Genomic DNA, 15,627 nt, shown 5'->3' with positions numbered 1-15,627 from the left:
TCCGGTCCGTGGAACACAGCAACCAGTCGTGACACGCAGACGTCACATCCGAGGCAGATACCCGGAACCTCATAGGTACAATGCGGCGTGTGCATCAGAGGAGAGCGCGTCACGTGGGGTAAACACAGACCACATGGTATCGCGAGGAGGGGGCCATACTTCACAACTATTGGTCCCCTCAGCGCCTCCACCCGGGGATGATGCCGTCCGGAAAAGCCCGGATCCAAAAACCCCGGCTGTATAAACAAATGCGGGGGCAAATATTAGTGATGCCGCATTTGTCCCCCGATGGTTAATGACAGGAGGATATCATTCAGAAATGGGAACAGCGGGTACAAAAGATAATAAGTATGTCCCAGAGACACACATGTATCACCCAGACAAAAAACAACCCCAGGTAGCAGGAGGATATAAGGCAACGGAGGAGGCTGAGGGGTTAAGGAGTAAGGGGGAGAGGGGCAGTAGAGACAGGGGCAAGGGACCGCATAATGTATTTAATGGAAATGGGAAGGAGAGGAAATATTGAAGGAAAAAAGCCTATCAGTCCCTAGTATGTCCCAAACAGCTGATTCCTACCTGGCAGTGGAGGTTGGCACCCTAAGAACCTGCGCAATTGGCGCCCCCACTCCGCGACGGCTATCCCTACTCTCCTGACCCTGTTGCTCCCTATGCTTACAGAAAAGATCTAAAAGACAGTTGTTCATTCAAACCATTTGGAGACATAGTCTGTAGTTTGTATATCCATTTGGTCTCCCTTTGAAGGATTAATCTATCCCAATCACCCCCCCCTTGGGGGGGACAGAGATCTTGTCAATCCCCATGAATCGCACCACATCCACACGATCTGGGTGTGTAGTATTTACATGTCTGGCCAGAGCGGTGTCTCTTTTGAGAACAATGTCTCGTTGATGCTCGCTCACCCTTCTTCTCAATTCTCTTTTGGTTTTTCCCACATATTCAATTCCACATACGCATGTGGCCTTGTAAACAATACCTTTGGACCTGCAGTTGATGAAATGCCTAATGGAGAAAGTCTCCCCAGTGATATTGCTAGTAAAATTCTTGCCTTGCGTCATAACCTTGCACAATATACAACCACTACATCTAAAACAACCCCTAAGGGGACTTTGTAGCCAACTATCATTTTGGTGGCCAACATAGTGGCTGTGAACTAACCGGTCCCTAAGGGACCTCCCTCTTCTGTAGGTGATCAAAGGTCTTGAGCCAACCATAGCGCCAATGTCCTCATCCATCTGGAGAATAGGCCAATGTTTTTGTAGAATCTTCCGGACCATGTGTGACCTATTACAAAAGGTGGTGATAAATCTACATGCATCATCATCCCCATTTGATCTGGGGGGTGGATTCAATAGGGAAGTGCGGTCCCTTGCCAGTGTCTCCCCATATGCTCCAGCCACAATACTCCTAGGATAACCCCTCTCTTGGAACCTCTGACAAAGATCATTTGCCTGTCTTTTGAAGGTAGCCACCTCCGAACAATTCCTACGAACTCTCAAAAACTGACCCTTGGGAATTCCCTTTTTTAGGGGGACTGGATGGTTACTTTCCCACCTCAAAAGGGAATTTGATGCTGTAGTTTTTCTGTAGGTCTCAGTCTTAATGCTTCCATCGGCCCTCTTCTGGATTAAGATATCCAGAAATGGTAATTTCACCGTGTCGAGTTCAAAGGTAAAGTGGAGGTTCAGATCATTTTGATTCAACCTCATAATGAAGTCCTCGAACTGACCTTTGTCTCCCTTCCATAGTATCAAAACATCATCGATATAGCGGATCCATAGCATCACACTGTCGCTCCCCTCCACAGGTACATCACCAAAGACTATGGATTCCTCCCACCAGCCCAGGTAAAGGTTAGCATACGATGGGGCACAAGGACTCCCCATCGCAGTACCCCTGAGCTGGTGGAAGTATTTCCCTCCGAACAGAAAAACATTCCTTGTCAGGCAAAAACGCAGGGCTTCCAAAATAAACACATTGTGTTTATTATATTGTCTATCTCTACCACTCTGAAAAAAATTGTACTGCCTCCAGACCCTTCTCGTGTGGTATTGATGAGTACAATGCTTCAACATCAATACTGGCCAATAAGACGTCTGAATCCACCACCATATTATCAAGTCTCCTAAGGAGATCATTTGTATCCCCAATAAAGGAATTGAGGCCGGTCAGAAACGGTCAAAGCACCTTATCCAAATAAATCCCCAGATTTTGAGTCATATTGTTTACGCCCGACACTATAGGCCGTCCTTTGAGAGGCCTCAACCCCTTGTGTACCTTCGGTAGACTATAAAAGGTTGCCATCACTGGGTGGCTAGGACAAATAAACTCACCCTCCTGTTTCCTCAGAATACCGGCCCGCATAGCATCAGCAGCCATTTGATTCAATTCCATGGCAAATCCCTTAGTGGGGTTAGTGTCCAGTGTGTGGTAACAATCTTTTGCTGTGAGCAGTTTGGTACACATAAGGTAATAATCACTCGTATTCATGATCACTACATTGCCGCCTTTGTCTGACGGTTTTATGGTGATAGAGCGATCTTTTTCAAGGGCCATGAGGGCCTGCATTTCTTGATGAGAGAAATTATATTTTGACCATCCTGATTGTCTACGCAGATCCCTAAGGTCAGCAGAGACCATACTCAGAAAGACGTCTATCGGGCTAAGGTCATTTTGTGGGGGAGGCATCCTGGTGCTTTTAGGCTTAAGTTCAGTAAACGGGCCCCTTCCTTCCTGTGTTGGGTCTGGGTCATTTAGATGGAAAGAGGGTTCTGATATCTGTTAGTAGTTCATCACGAACTCCTAGCTCTGCACAAGTTTGTCATTTCTTCTAAAATGTTTTCGCCATTTTAACTTTCGGATAAACAAATTAATGTCCTTAACCGCATCGAAGGAATCATAGTCAGTGGTTGGTACAAAGGATAGGCCCCTATTCAAAACTGCCATCTCCACTATTGTGAGATTCCTTGTAGACAGATTAATATTCTGGGGATTTATTATACCAACGGGGGGGTTCGGGTTGAGACGGTTGCGCAGGGCGTACCCCTCCTCTAAAAAATTAGATCTCTGAGGAGATCTCCTGTTGTTAATACGTCCCCTACCCCACCCCCCACCTCCCCCTTTGTCTACCCTGGGTTTTGGGTCTGGCTTCTGACTCTGAGAAATCAGTATCCCTTATTAGTTTGAAACCAATATGCCTTATTGTCTTTAAATTCCTGTAGATCTCTGACAAAGAATTTATGCTTCCTTTCTTTCAAATGATATTGGAATCTTTCCAGTGTATTCTGAAGCAGACTTTCCTTGATTACAAACTCTGGTTCCGAGGAGAATTTTTTTGTTATGTCTACTTGTGCTTTTAATGACTCGTTCAGAGTAGCCAGAGTAATTTTTTCCTCATCCAATAACAGTTTCATAAACCTCAGGGAACTTTCAGTTGCTTCTTTTTCCCAGAGGCTCAAAAGGCCTGGGTTCTTATACCTAAATGAGGGCAACAGTGTGATGCGTAGATTCCTAGGTACAATACCCGCTTTCAAATAATTTTCAAATGTCTGTACTTCCCACCAAGATGTAATCTGTTGTTTATAGATTTTTGTTAGCTCATTAAAGGCTGCTGAGAAAGTTGGGGTATATTATGTCTATATAGGTTTTTTATCCGCACAATCAAATGATAATTAGCTTCCACATGTTTGGCATTGCTGTAGTGGGAAGAACCAACGTAATAAACTACAGAGTGCGTCTCCAGGAGCACCAGCTGGGCACAATGTATGGGCACTAAGCTGGCATATTTACAATTTGCACTTGAATTCACCTAGAGTTGTAATTTCTAAAATGGAGTCCATTTGGGGCTTTTCTTCTGCTCTGGCACAACAGAGGCTCTACAAGTGCACCTTGGGGTCCGCAATCTATTCCATTCAAATTTGCACTCCAAAAGTCAAATACCGCTAGCGCTCGATCCCAATATGCGGTATCATCACGTTCAGGAGAAAATGAGTAACAAATTGTGGGCTCCATTTTCTCCTATTACTCTTTGTGAAAATGAAAACATTGATACATAAAGCAACATTTTAGGGGAAAAATTTGAATTTCGTCATTCCACATTGAATAAATTCCTGGAAAGCGCCTGAAAAGTTAACAAACTTCTTGACAGCAGCTTTGAATACTTTCAGGATGCGGTTTTTAAAATGATATCACTTTTGGAGAACTTTGCCAATCTATAGGTCCCTCAGAGTTACTTATAAATTAAATAAATGTTGGAAATTTCCTAGAAAAAAAATATGAGAAACTGCTGCTAAACATTTAAAGGGAGTCTGACACCCCCAAAACACAATTTAATATAAGCACATAGTCATATTGGGGACTTAGCCGGTATACAAGTCATACCTTTACTGTATAGATTAGTCCCTCTGTTGTGCAATAATCACGTTGTATTCTCGTATGCTAATTAGGATGCACGGTGCACCCTTGGCGTGGCTGAGAAGCTTCAGTGCACCACTCCGTCCTCTAAATTTGGACACCCTGCCTCCCTCTCTGGTATGGGAAGAACAATCTCAGGAGAAAGCCGGTGCCTGTGCTCACTCACTGTCTAAGTTCCTAGATCAGAGTGTGCACACAGTTCTCTCCTCTACTGCGGCTGCTCACTACTAGTGGAGTGGCAGGAGACCTGTGTAGTGTACACATACTGCAATCTAAGAATTTTGGCAATGAGTGAGCACAGGCACCAGCTTTCTCCTGAAACAGGGCTGTCCATCACCAGAGAGGGAGACAGAGTATCCGATACAGAAGGGCAGAATGGTGCATTGAAGCTTCTCGGCCACACCAAGGGTGCACCAAGCACCCCAATTAGCATAAGGAAATAAGGGGCATTTTTTGCATAACAAAGGGACAAATTTGTACGGTGAAGTATGATTTTTATAGGGGCTATGTCCCAATAAGTGTATATGTTCAGCTTAAATGGTGTTTTGGGAGTGACAGATTCCCTTTAACCCTAACAAAATAAAGTGATGTTTGAAAAATGATGCTGACTAGTGATGAGCGTGCATTTGTCTACTTTAAGTCAGCATTAGTGATGAGCGTGCATGCTCGTTTAACCCTTTCGCCGAGCACACTCGGGGGCTTTCCGAGTATCTTCGGCGTGCTCGAATATTAAGTTCGAGTACCTGCGTCAGCATGATTTATGACTGTTAGGGAATCCTAACATGTGTTGAGGCTGACTAACAAACAGGCAATCTCTGCATGTGTTGAGGCTGACTAACAGCCATAAATCATGCAGACACAGAGACTCCAACTTAATATACAAGCACGCCGAAGATACTCGGAAAGCACCCGAGCATGCTCGGCGAAAGGGTTAAAAGAGCATGCACGCTCATCACTAATGCTGACTTAAAGTAGACAAATGATTAATGTTATTAACTTTTTGTGCTGTTTGATTATGTGGTTGAAAGGTATATAAATTCAGTTTCAAGATAGCAAATTTTTCTACAGTTTCATTAAATTTCAGATATTTTCACAAAGAAATGCAGAACATAATAACCTAAATATATTACAAAGATAGAGCACAATGTGTCATGAAAAGACATTCCCAGTATCACTGGGACATGCAGAAGCCTTCCAGTTTTATTACCAGTACCACATAAAGTGACATTTGTCAGATTTGAGAAATTGGGCCTGGTCAGAAATGCCAATACAAGCAGTGGTGCGAAGGGGTTAATCCTCAAAATTAAGAGAAAATCCTTACTGTATATATTTATTTCAGGAGTTTACAAGAAATGCCTCAGGTGTTCCAGCTTTTAAGCTATATCACCTACCAGAGATATTCATGTGAACTTATGGTGGTGAATGAGTTCCAAGACTTGGCGTTCACTTGCGGTGAGTTATAGTAATTTGGATAGGTGGTTATTGACAATAAATATATGAATCAAGAGATATGAAATAAATGTGTGTATTATGTATAGACTGAATCTCTGTGGTCAGTCACTTTCCTTATAGAGATGGAAAGACTGTGAGGATAATGAGGGTTCTGATGGCGGACCGATGTGTCACCATCAACAGGGAGCCATTTTGCTTTCTATAGTAATATATAGGAGGAGAATTTCCATTCTAGTTCATCCCATGGTGTTGAGATCAGGTCTCTGCTGCTGGTCATGTTCTTCTACACCAAATTCCCCCAACTATGTCTTTCTGGACCTTGTGCACTGGGCACAGTCATGGGGAACAAAAGAAGAGCCTTCCCCAAACTGTTTCCACAAAGTTGGAAGCTATAATTGTCCAAAATGTCTTTGTACGGTGAAGTAATAAGTTTTACCTTCACTGGAAAAAAGGGGCTGTGGCCAACCTCTGAGAAATGATCCCTTGGGATTATCCCTCTTCCACTAAACTTTACAGCTGGCACAATGTACTCGGGCAATGTTCTCATGGCATTCAAGACCATACTCGTCCATCAAATGCCTGATAAAGAAGTCCAGTGGTGGTGGCTTTACACCTCTCCATCCGACGCTTGGCAGTGCTTGGCTTCTTGGCCATGAAGCTCCTGGCGGGGGCGCAGTGTTTGTGCTGATGTTAATACCAGAGGAGTTCTGGACTCTGCAGTTATGGAGTCAGCAGAACGTTGGTGATTTTTCTGCCCTCTGCTCCTCAGCACTCGGTGACCCCACTTTGTAACGTTAAGGGGTCTCCACTTCGGGGCTGAGTTGATGCGGCTCCTTCCACTTAATAACACCACTCACAGGTGATGGGGGAATATTTAGTAGGAAAGAAATGTGATGACCTGACTTGTTACACCGGTGGCTCCTATTACAGGACCGCGCTGGTATCACTGAGCTCCTTACTAGAAGGCAATCTGTCCCACGTTAGTAAAGGCAAATGACAGGGTGGGGGACCGGATATTATACAACGGGGTCAATGGGACTGAATGAAAAAGTCTAAAATCAATTATTAATACATGTGACCCAATACTTTTGTCCATATGGTGTTTAATTCCCAGCAGAAAAAAGGTAAATCGTTTATTAGATACTTTACAATTTCAGCACACATTTACTGCAGTAATCTATTGAAAAGCATTTTGCAGTTCATTTTCTGTAATATATCTATTCCACAGGGGGTGCAAACAATACAGAACCCAACAATCAATGTCCGTTCACTAATGGCAACGATTTCATTGAGAACACATACCCGGGAGCTACTTCCAGAATCACATTTGACTTTCTCATGCTCTTCGCCTTCGTTCCTGCGATGGTCATTGGCTGCATAATAAGTTTCAAAATAAGAGACATTTTGGTTCGTAGATAGATCGCTGTGGGAAAATCGCTGGGATTGTGATCGTGCTTCATTTCACTACTGCTGCTGCTAATGTTAATAAAGGAACGCTCAACCTAGAAATTAATGAAAAAAGTGAGCAAAAGATAAATTTGGCCATGGGTCAGCTGGATTTTCTATGTGATCCCTCGACAGTTTTATAGAGATCCTGTAGAGTACAAGGGTTAACTGCCTTCAAATCTCTCATTTTTAATGGCATACGGTCCAAATGCAGTAGGGTTTCGTTTTCCTTCCCTCCTACTGCAGACAGGGCGGAGGGAGAGGCTCCTGCTGCAGACAGGGAGGAGGGAGAGGCTCCTGCAGCGGACAGGGCGGAGGGAGAGGCTCCTGCTGCAGACAGGGAGGAGGGAGAGGCTCCTGCTGCAGACAGGGCAGAGGGAGAGGCTCCTGCTGCAGACAGGGCGGAGGGAGAGGCTCCTGCTGCGGACAGGGCGGAGGGAGAGGCTCCTGCTGCGGACAGGGCGGAGGGAGAGGCTCCTGCTGCAGACAGGGCGGAGGGAGAGGCTCCTGCTGCAGACAGGGCGGAGGGAGAGGCTCCTGCTGCGGACAGGGCGGAGGGAGAGGCTCCTGCTGCAGACAGGGCGGAGGGAGAGGCTCCTGCTGCAGACAGGGCGGAGGGAGAGGCTCCTGCTGCGGACAGGCCAGAGGGAGAGGCTCCTGCTGCGGACAGGCCAGAGGGAGAGGCTCCTGCTGTGGACAGGCCGGAGGGAGAGGCTCCTGCTGCGGACAGGGCGGAGGGAGAGGCTCCTACTGCAGACAGGCCAGAAGGAGAGGCTCCTGCTGCAGATAGCTGCCTAATAGCCATGTTTGGCAGTTTTGAAGAGGGAGGAAACTTTTTTTCTGGATATTTTCTTTCACATTTTGACCATTTTCTACATTTAGCGTTCCTAAAAATAGCCAACCTTCTACTTAATCTTGATGTTATAAGATACTGTATTTCCATTAGACATAAGTGAGTCATTCGGACCACAAGCTGGTGAGTAGACTGAAATTATGGGAATCAATTTTTTTCTACGTTTTTCTTCAATGCCAGAGAGTGAATAACAAAACAATGCAAACTCATTTAGGCAATAAATGTCTGATGAGAGAGTCCCCCATGCTTGGCCTAGCGCTCCTGGATTCTTTATGGAAGAACTGCTGCCCGACTATTAGCAGCGGCTTACCTCTTCGTCGAACAAAAGGATCAGTCGTTGAAATTCAGCAGTTGGGAGGTTCAGGATAGGGAACATTAAACCAGGAAGGGGCCAAGATGGTGGACATTATGATAGGAAGGGGACAGGAGGGGGACATTATTATAGCAAGCGGCCAAAATGGGGGACATTATTAAAGGAAGGGGATCAGGATTGGGTACATTATACCAAGAAGGAGCACATTATGATAGGAAGGAGACAGGATGGGGGACATTATCATAGCAAGAGGCCAAAATGGTGGACATTATTAAAGGAAGGGGATCAGGATTGGGTACATTATACCAAGAAGGAGGCAGGATGCGTGACATTATTATAGGAAGGGGCCAGGATGGGTAACATTATGCCAGGAAGGGGCCAGGATGGTAGACATAATTATAGTAAGGGGCAAGGGCGGGGGACATTATTATAACAAGAGGCCAATATGGGGGACATTATTATAGGAAGGGGCTCAGGATGGATAACATTATACCAGGAAGGGGCCCAGGATGGGGGACATCATTATATGTGGGATGAACACATATGTCTTTATAGGTTCTAGAATACTACAAGGGCCTATACATCTGGTCAACATGCAGGGGGGTTCCCAGGTCCAAATATTACACCATGGCCCATCAAACTCTAGTTACGTCACTGTCTCTATGTACACACGGGGGAGAGACCTGTCAATTACCTGCAGCAGCGCTGGGAAGAGCCGGCTGGGGGTGGTCTATTGTCACATGGCCTTAAAAGTCTTACCTACCTGGGGTCCTAAGTACCCCCTGGTCTGTTTCCTCCACGGTAGGCAACTAGTATCATCTACATGGCGTGACCTAACGATGTGTCCCTGGTCGGGTGCCCATATATGTAGCTGTGTGTCTGAAATCCACATGTGGTTTTGCCATATGGGGTTTGGCTGTGTGGTTTGTACAGGTGAAAAACATTGCAGCAATTTGTAATGAAAAGTAGTTTGTGGTAGGGGGAGCTCAAATCCATGTACAGACGCCCTTACACATGAGTTTATTCTTACAAATAATTGTATTTTTTTATTATTATTATTGACGCTCATCAAATGTTCCACTAATGTAATACATTTCAAAGTATTTATAGAAAATGTGTTTTCCCTTTATCCCACTTCAATACATAATGTAAAAGTATTACGAGACAAAATGAAAATTGAGCTTTGGCTCAGAATTTTGCCACAATTTTTTTTTCACGCTTTTGGATTAATCCAGGTGACGTCTGTGCCCAGCCTCAAATCCCAAGCAGAGTTGTCATGTACTGACCACAAGTCTCTGACCAGTGCATAGACAGAGAATGGGGCTGGCTCAACTATTCAAATAAGCCAGTCAGCCAGCCTCCTTCACACACAGCATAGACAGAGAATGGGGCTGGCTCAACTATTCAAATAAGCCAGTCAGCCAGCCTCCTTCACACACAGCATTGGTCAACTGTCAAAACAGAATATTCTCTCCTGTTTCAATCCTAAACTGGAAATGGAGCTATCAGGACTAAAAGTGATATTGAATTTGGAACTGAATCAATAAAAAAAAATCTATTAAAAAAAATGAAATAGATAATCAGCACAGATTGCCAGGCCTAAAAATTATAGTTTAGAAGATGGACATTTGAGGCAGACTTTTAGTAACTAGAGAAATTTTTTTTTTTTTTTAACGGCATCAAAGCTTTAATTTGTCTACTATCAGGAAAAGCTTCACTACAGCCCTTCTAGAGCCTTTCACACAGTTATGTTGTAGAATAGCAGTTCATCAGTTCTGGATTGTGACCGTCAGAAGTAATTCAGAGTATCTGACAGGGGAAAGGATAGTAATGTCCAACCCAAACAGACAAACCAAGAAACCTTCATCAAGATCAACAAAAAATAACACTTTCTGCTTCAGAATTAGGAGGCAGAAGACTGAGCTCAGCTCTGAAAGAATTCCCCCAGTTACTGCACACGAAGACTCAGGATCGGCACACGCTAAATGCTTGCACCAAAAAGATGTCTCTTAGTAGGAAAACACTGAGTAAAATACGTGCATTTTTTATTCTTGCTTTGGTGTGCTTTTCCCATTCATTTGAATTGGTGAAAAATATTACAAAAACGCGGATAGAATTGACATGAAAATGGCTTCATATCTGCAAGGAAAAGAATAAGCAAAGTGTGCGCGAGACTTCAGAAATCTCATCCACTTTGCTGGTATTGTAAACGCTGCGGTTTTTCGTGGCAAAAATGTGCTGCAAAAACGTAACGTGTGAACAAGTCATATTCAGCGTGTGGTAATATAGTTCTACGACGGTGATCAAATGTCTGTTAGTAAATTTCTGCAGGAATGACAACACCATTACGTATCACATAAAAGCTTTAAAATAAACTAAAAGGGGCCAATTTGCAGCTTTAGATGGTTTTCACGTGAAATGCTTGTAATACAGTTATGCCGTCTTATAGAAGGAAGTTTAATAGGAAACTTAAGTGGTCACTGTCATTTCAGAAACTTTATAGTATATGTTGTCAAAGAAATTTGCTTCTTTCTCCACTTATGAGACATTTTTCTGCTCTCTTCAAAACTCACCATCCACTCTGTATAAACAGCTCAAACCTATGTTGGTTAAAAAAAAAAAAAAAGAAGTATTGCAAGCACAGCAAAGTGTTAGGATGCAGAGCAAATTGAAGTCTATGGAGAGAAGAAGAAGGAAAAAAAGTAAGGAGCACTCAGTGCAGTGAGAAAGCAAGCAGATCAAGCTGCAGCTTCTAGCACATTTTGGTGCTGGATTCACAGCAACACAGCTCAGTGCTGCTCTATAATGTCCTCTATACTTACATATGGAGGACATTCTAGAGGAAGCAATATGCGAAACGCGGGTCAGGGGTGCTCCTTTTGGCTACCATCCAGGTCTCACATTCGGGTGACAGTTTCACCTTATTTTGCAGGTTCTTTCACTTGTCTCTGTCTATTGCAATATGGATAACTTTGTGGTCATACCCTGACCAGCTTGTTGTCGCTGGTAGCTGCCATGTATATACTATATACCACTGGGTTTGCCAAATAGATTTTTCTATATATGTTTACAGATACTGGCAGGTAACTTTATGGCATCACTGGGTATTTTGTGGTGATATAGGTATGTGATGTAGGGGTAAATATCCATTCTGTCTTTGCATATATCATCCACATATGGACATCTGGCAGTTTTTTTGCCTTTAAATATTGGTTTCCTTTTCTGTCAGTTTCATTTTTTAGCCTTTTCTCACCTGGAGTAACTGGCTGACTTGGAATTTATCCTCTGTGTGTAATTTACTGTACATAAGTGATTAATACTGCTTTCATATTACCTATTGGTATGATTTGCCTTTGTATGACACTCTCCTTTTTAATGACTTTTATGTGTTTCTGATATACGTAATAAAAACTTTGCATTTTATTCATGGCTCTTATTCTTACATTCTTGTTTGGGTTCTGTTGAATTTCTCTAAGGTGAGCCTTTTATGGTTGTGGCCCATTGGGTAATACTTACATAAGTTTGAAAAAAGTCCATCAAGTTCAACCTTCCTCCACCAATTATACATTTTGTCACTTCTGCTACTGCTTCTATCTATGTAAGACACATAGAGACAAGGGAGCAGGAATCCGTCATGTCTGCGTGTGCTGTGAATGAGAGACATCAATGCAGCTAGCCTCCGCTCACTAACGCCACCACTAAATTAGAGATAGAACCTGCAGAGGGTAAAACTGGGGGAAATGTCAGATACAAGTCATGTAAGGGACAGAAATAGTGTTATATAGTAATAGTGTTATTCCTCATGTACACACATAACAGCTTATTCTAAAAAGTTTCCTGAAACTTTTAAATTCATCAAATAAGGGTGTGATTTAATATCGGAGCCATACGGAAATAAAAACTGAATCACTGCACTTGGCTGAACATAAAAAATAAGCTTCGGTCTATTTCTACAATGTGCTGCCATCCCAGGAGAAAATTTTTACAGCACTGACATTTCACTTTCTGGCAAACCATCATGTGTACTTTCCAAAGTAAAGCAGATCATCCAATCAGGAATAGGCAAATCCTTGCATTAAAATATTTTTTTTTACATGCCAATAACTATATAAAAAAGCAGACACTCCTTGTTTTCTACAAATAATTTTTCAGCTTGTGCTGTGTACACTCGGAGGCAGAATCAACAGCCATCTTTATTGTATGAAAAGGAGTCAAAAGTAAAGCAAATCTCTGAAACTCAGCCAACATCGCTGCCCTGATAATTATAATTATGTAAAGAAAAAAAAGAACCAAAAATACAATAAAACCAAAGACAATCGCTGAATAAAAACAGATGGGAAAAAACTCTTTAATTAGTAAAATAAATAAGGTGACATATTCCCTTTAAAGGGAATCTGTCATGTCCCCAAACACTATTAACCTGCAGATTAACCTGGGTTAATGTGGTGGAAAATAAGTGTTACAATGCTGTCTGGCCGTCGTACTAAAAACGCGGCTAAGGAGGAAAATTCATTTTATTGGTCCCAGGAGCCGCTGGCTTTCAGTCATAGAGGCGCAGCTTCAGTCACTGCTCATTATACAGTGAGTGGCGGCCGTAACCACGCCCCAACACTTTGATTGACAGCTCGCTCTGCAGCATATCTGTACAGGACCAGCTGTCAGTACTGGTACCACTGTAATACTATTAACCCACAGAATAACCCCATATCTGCAAGTTAATAGAGTTTGGGAACAGGACAGGTTCCCTTTAAGGAAAGGCTCCTATTAAGGGTTTGTTCACATCTGCATATGTAATTGGCCAGTGCAATGTGAGGAAAAAAAATTGCATTGCACTTGCTACAATGCTATTCAATGAGCCAGTGTTCATCTGCAAGTTTATCCTCACCTGGAAATTGGGTGTGTTAAAAACCGCAGCATGCTGCGTATGGTGGCGTAAAACAGCCGAGACTCACCAATCTAAGTCAATGGGTGTGAGAAAAACAAATCATGCGTGTGCCGTCCAATTTTTACGCACACCTCTCATAGGAAACCTGACAATTCATCAGCCGAGTACAGTAAATTCACAGTGTGAACCGTCAGAATACATAGAAAGATGTCCGTGAGATATACAGTACAGACCAAAAGTTTGGACACACCTTCTCATTTAAAGATTTTTCTGTATTTTCATGACTATGAAAATTGTACATTCACACTGAAGGCATCAAAACTATGAATTAACACATGTGGAATTAGATACTTAACAAAAAAGTGTGAAACAACTGAAAATATGTCTTATATTCTAGGTTCTTCAAAGTAGCCACCTTTTGCATTGATGACTGCTTTGCACACTCTTGATGAGCTTCAAGAGGTAGTCACCGGAAATGGTCTTCCAACAATCTTGAAGGAGTTCCCAGAGATGCTTAGCACTTGTTGGCCCTTTTGCCTTCACTCTGCGGTCCAGCTCACCCCAAACCATCTCGATTGGGTTCAGGTCTGGTGACTGTGGAGGCCAGGTCACCTGGCGCAGCACCCCATCACTCTCCTTCTTGGTCAAATAGCCCTTACACAGCCTGGAGGTGTGTTTGGGGTCATTGTCCTGTTGAAAAATAAATGATGGTCCAACTAAACGCAAACCGGATGGAATAGCATGCCGCTGCAAGATGCTGTGGTAGCCATGCTGGTTCAGTATGCCTTCAATTTTGAATAAATCCCCAACAGTGTCACCAGCAAAGCACCCCCACACTATCACACCTCCTCCTCCATGCTTCACGGTGGGAATCAGGCATGTAGAGTCCATCCGTTCATCTTTTCTGCGTCGCACAAAGACACGGTGGTTGGAACCAAAGATCTCAAATTTGGACTTATCAGACCAAAGCACAGATTTCCACTGGTCTAATGTCCATTCCTTGTGTTCTTTAGCCCAAACAAGTCTTTTCTGCTTGTTGCCTGTCCTTAGCAGTGGTTTCCTAGCAGCTGATTTACCATGAAGGCCTGCTGCACAAAGTCTCCTCTTAACAGTTGTTGTAGAGATGTGTCTGCTGCTAGAACTCTGTGTGGCATTGACCTGGTCTCTAATCTGAGCTGCTGTTAACCTGCGATTTCTGAGGCTGGTGACTCGGATAAACTTATCCTCAGAAGCAGAGGTGACTCTTGGTCTTCCTTTCCTGGGGCGGTCCTCATGTGAGCCAGTTTCTTTGTAGCGCTTGATGGTTTTTACAACTGCACTTGGGGACACTTTCTAAGTTTTCCCAAATTTTCGCACTGACTGACCTTCATTTCTTAAAGTAATGATGGCCACTCATTTTTCTTTACTTAGCTGCTTTTTTCTTGCCATAATACAAATTCTAACAGTCTATTCAGTAGGACTATCAGCTGTGTATCCACCTGACTTCTGCACAACACAACTGATGGTCCCAACCCCATTTATAAGGCAAGAAATCCCACTTATTAAACCTGACAGGGCACACCTGTGAAGTGAAAACCATTTCCGGTGATTACCTCTTGAAGCTCATCAAGAGAATGCCAAGAGTGTGCAAAGCAGTCATCAAAGCAAAAGGTGGCTACTTTGAAGAACCTAGAATATGAGACATATTTTCAGTTTTTTCACACTTTTTTGTTAAGTATATAATTCCACATGTGTTAATTCATAGTTTTGATGCCTTCAGTGAGAATGTACAATTTTCATAGTCATGAAAATACAGAAAAATCTTTAAATTAGGTGTGTCCAAACTTTTGGTCTTAACTGTATAATTGGTGCTTTGTGTGTGTAGTTTACTGTACATGTATTTAGCTAATAAATATAAAATTAAATGAAAAAATGGCATGGGGTCCCCCTTATTTTTAATAACCAGCTGAGGAAAAGCAGACAGCTGAGGGCTGGTATTATTATTCTGGAAAGGGGGCAATGAAACAGAGCTTCCCAGCCAATTAATATCAGCTCACAGCTGTCTGCTTAGTCTTTACTGGTTATTAAAAAGGGGAGACCCAAAAAAAAGAATGACGTGGGGTCCCCCCTATTATTAATAAAGAGCAAAGGCTAAGCAGACAGCTGCGGACTCATATTAATAGGCTGGAAAGGGGGCATGGATATTGTCCCCCTCCCAGACTAAGAACACCAGTCCTCAGACACCCCAGAAATGGAGCATCCATTAGA

General features: G+C 43.0%; 1 protein-coding gene across 1 annotated transcript in view; it reads left to right on the top strand.

Moving 5' to 3' along the window:
- The window catches only part of ABCG5 (ATP binding cassette subfamily G member 5), a 59,915-nt gene extending 47,997 nt beyond the window's left edge, over nucleotides 1–11,918 (top strand). The window contains exons 12-13 of the mRNA XM_073672041.1: nucleotides 5,771–5,883; nucleotides 7,112–11,918. Coding sequence (XP_073528142.1) covers nucleotides 5,771–5,883; nucleotides 7,112–7,302 — 304 coding nt within the window. The 3' untranslated portion in view covers nucleotides 7,303–11,918. The remainder of the gene's footprint in view (nucleotides 1–5,770; nucleotides 5,884–7,111) is intronic.
- The last annotated feature ends 3,709 nt before the right edge of the window (nucleotides 11,919–15,627 follow it).

The sequence above is a fragment of the Phyllobates terribilis genome, unplaced genomic scaffold, assembly GCF_046119375.1.
Source record: "Phyllobates terribilis strain yellow unplaced genomic scaffold, ASM4611937v1 Scaffold_3__8_contigs__length_932513732, whole genome shotgun sequence".
Lineage (NCBI taxonomy): Eukaryota > Metazoa > Chordata > Amphibia > Anura > Dendrobatidae > Phyllobates > Phyllobates terribilis.
The sequence above is the reverse complement of the archived record's forward strand: the minus strand, read 5'-3'. Positions and strand labels throughout refer to the sequence as shown.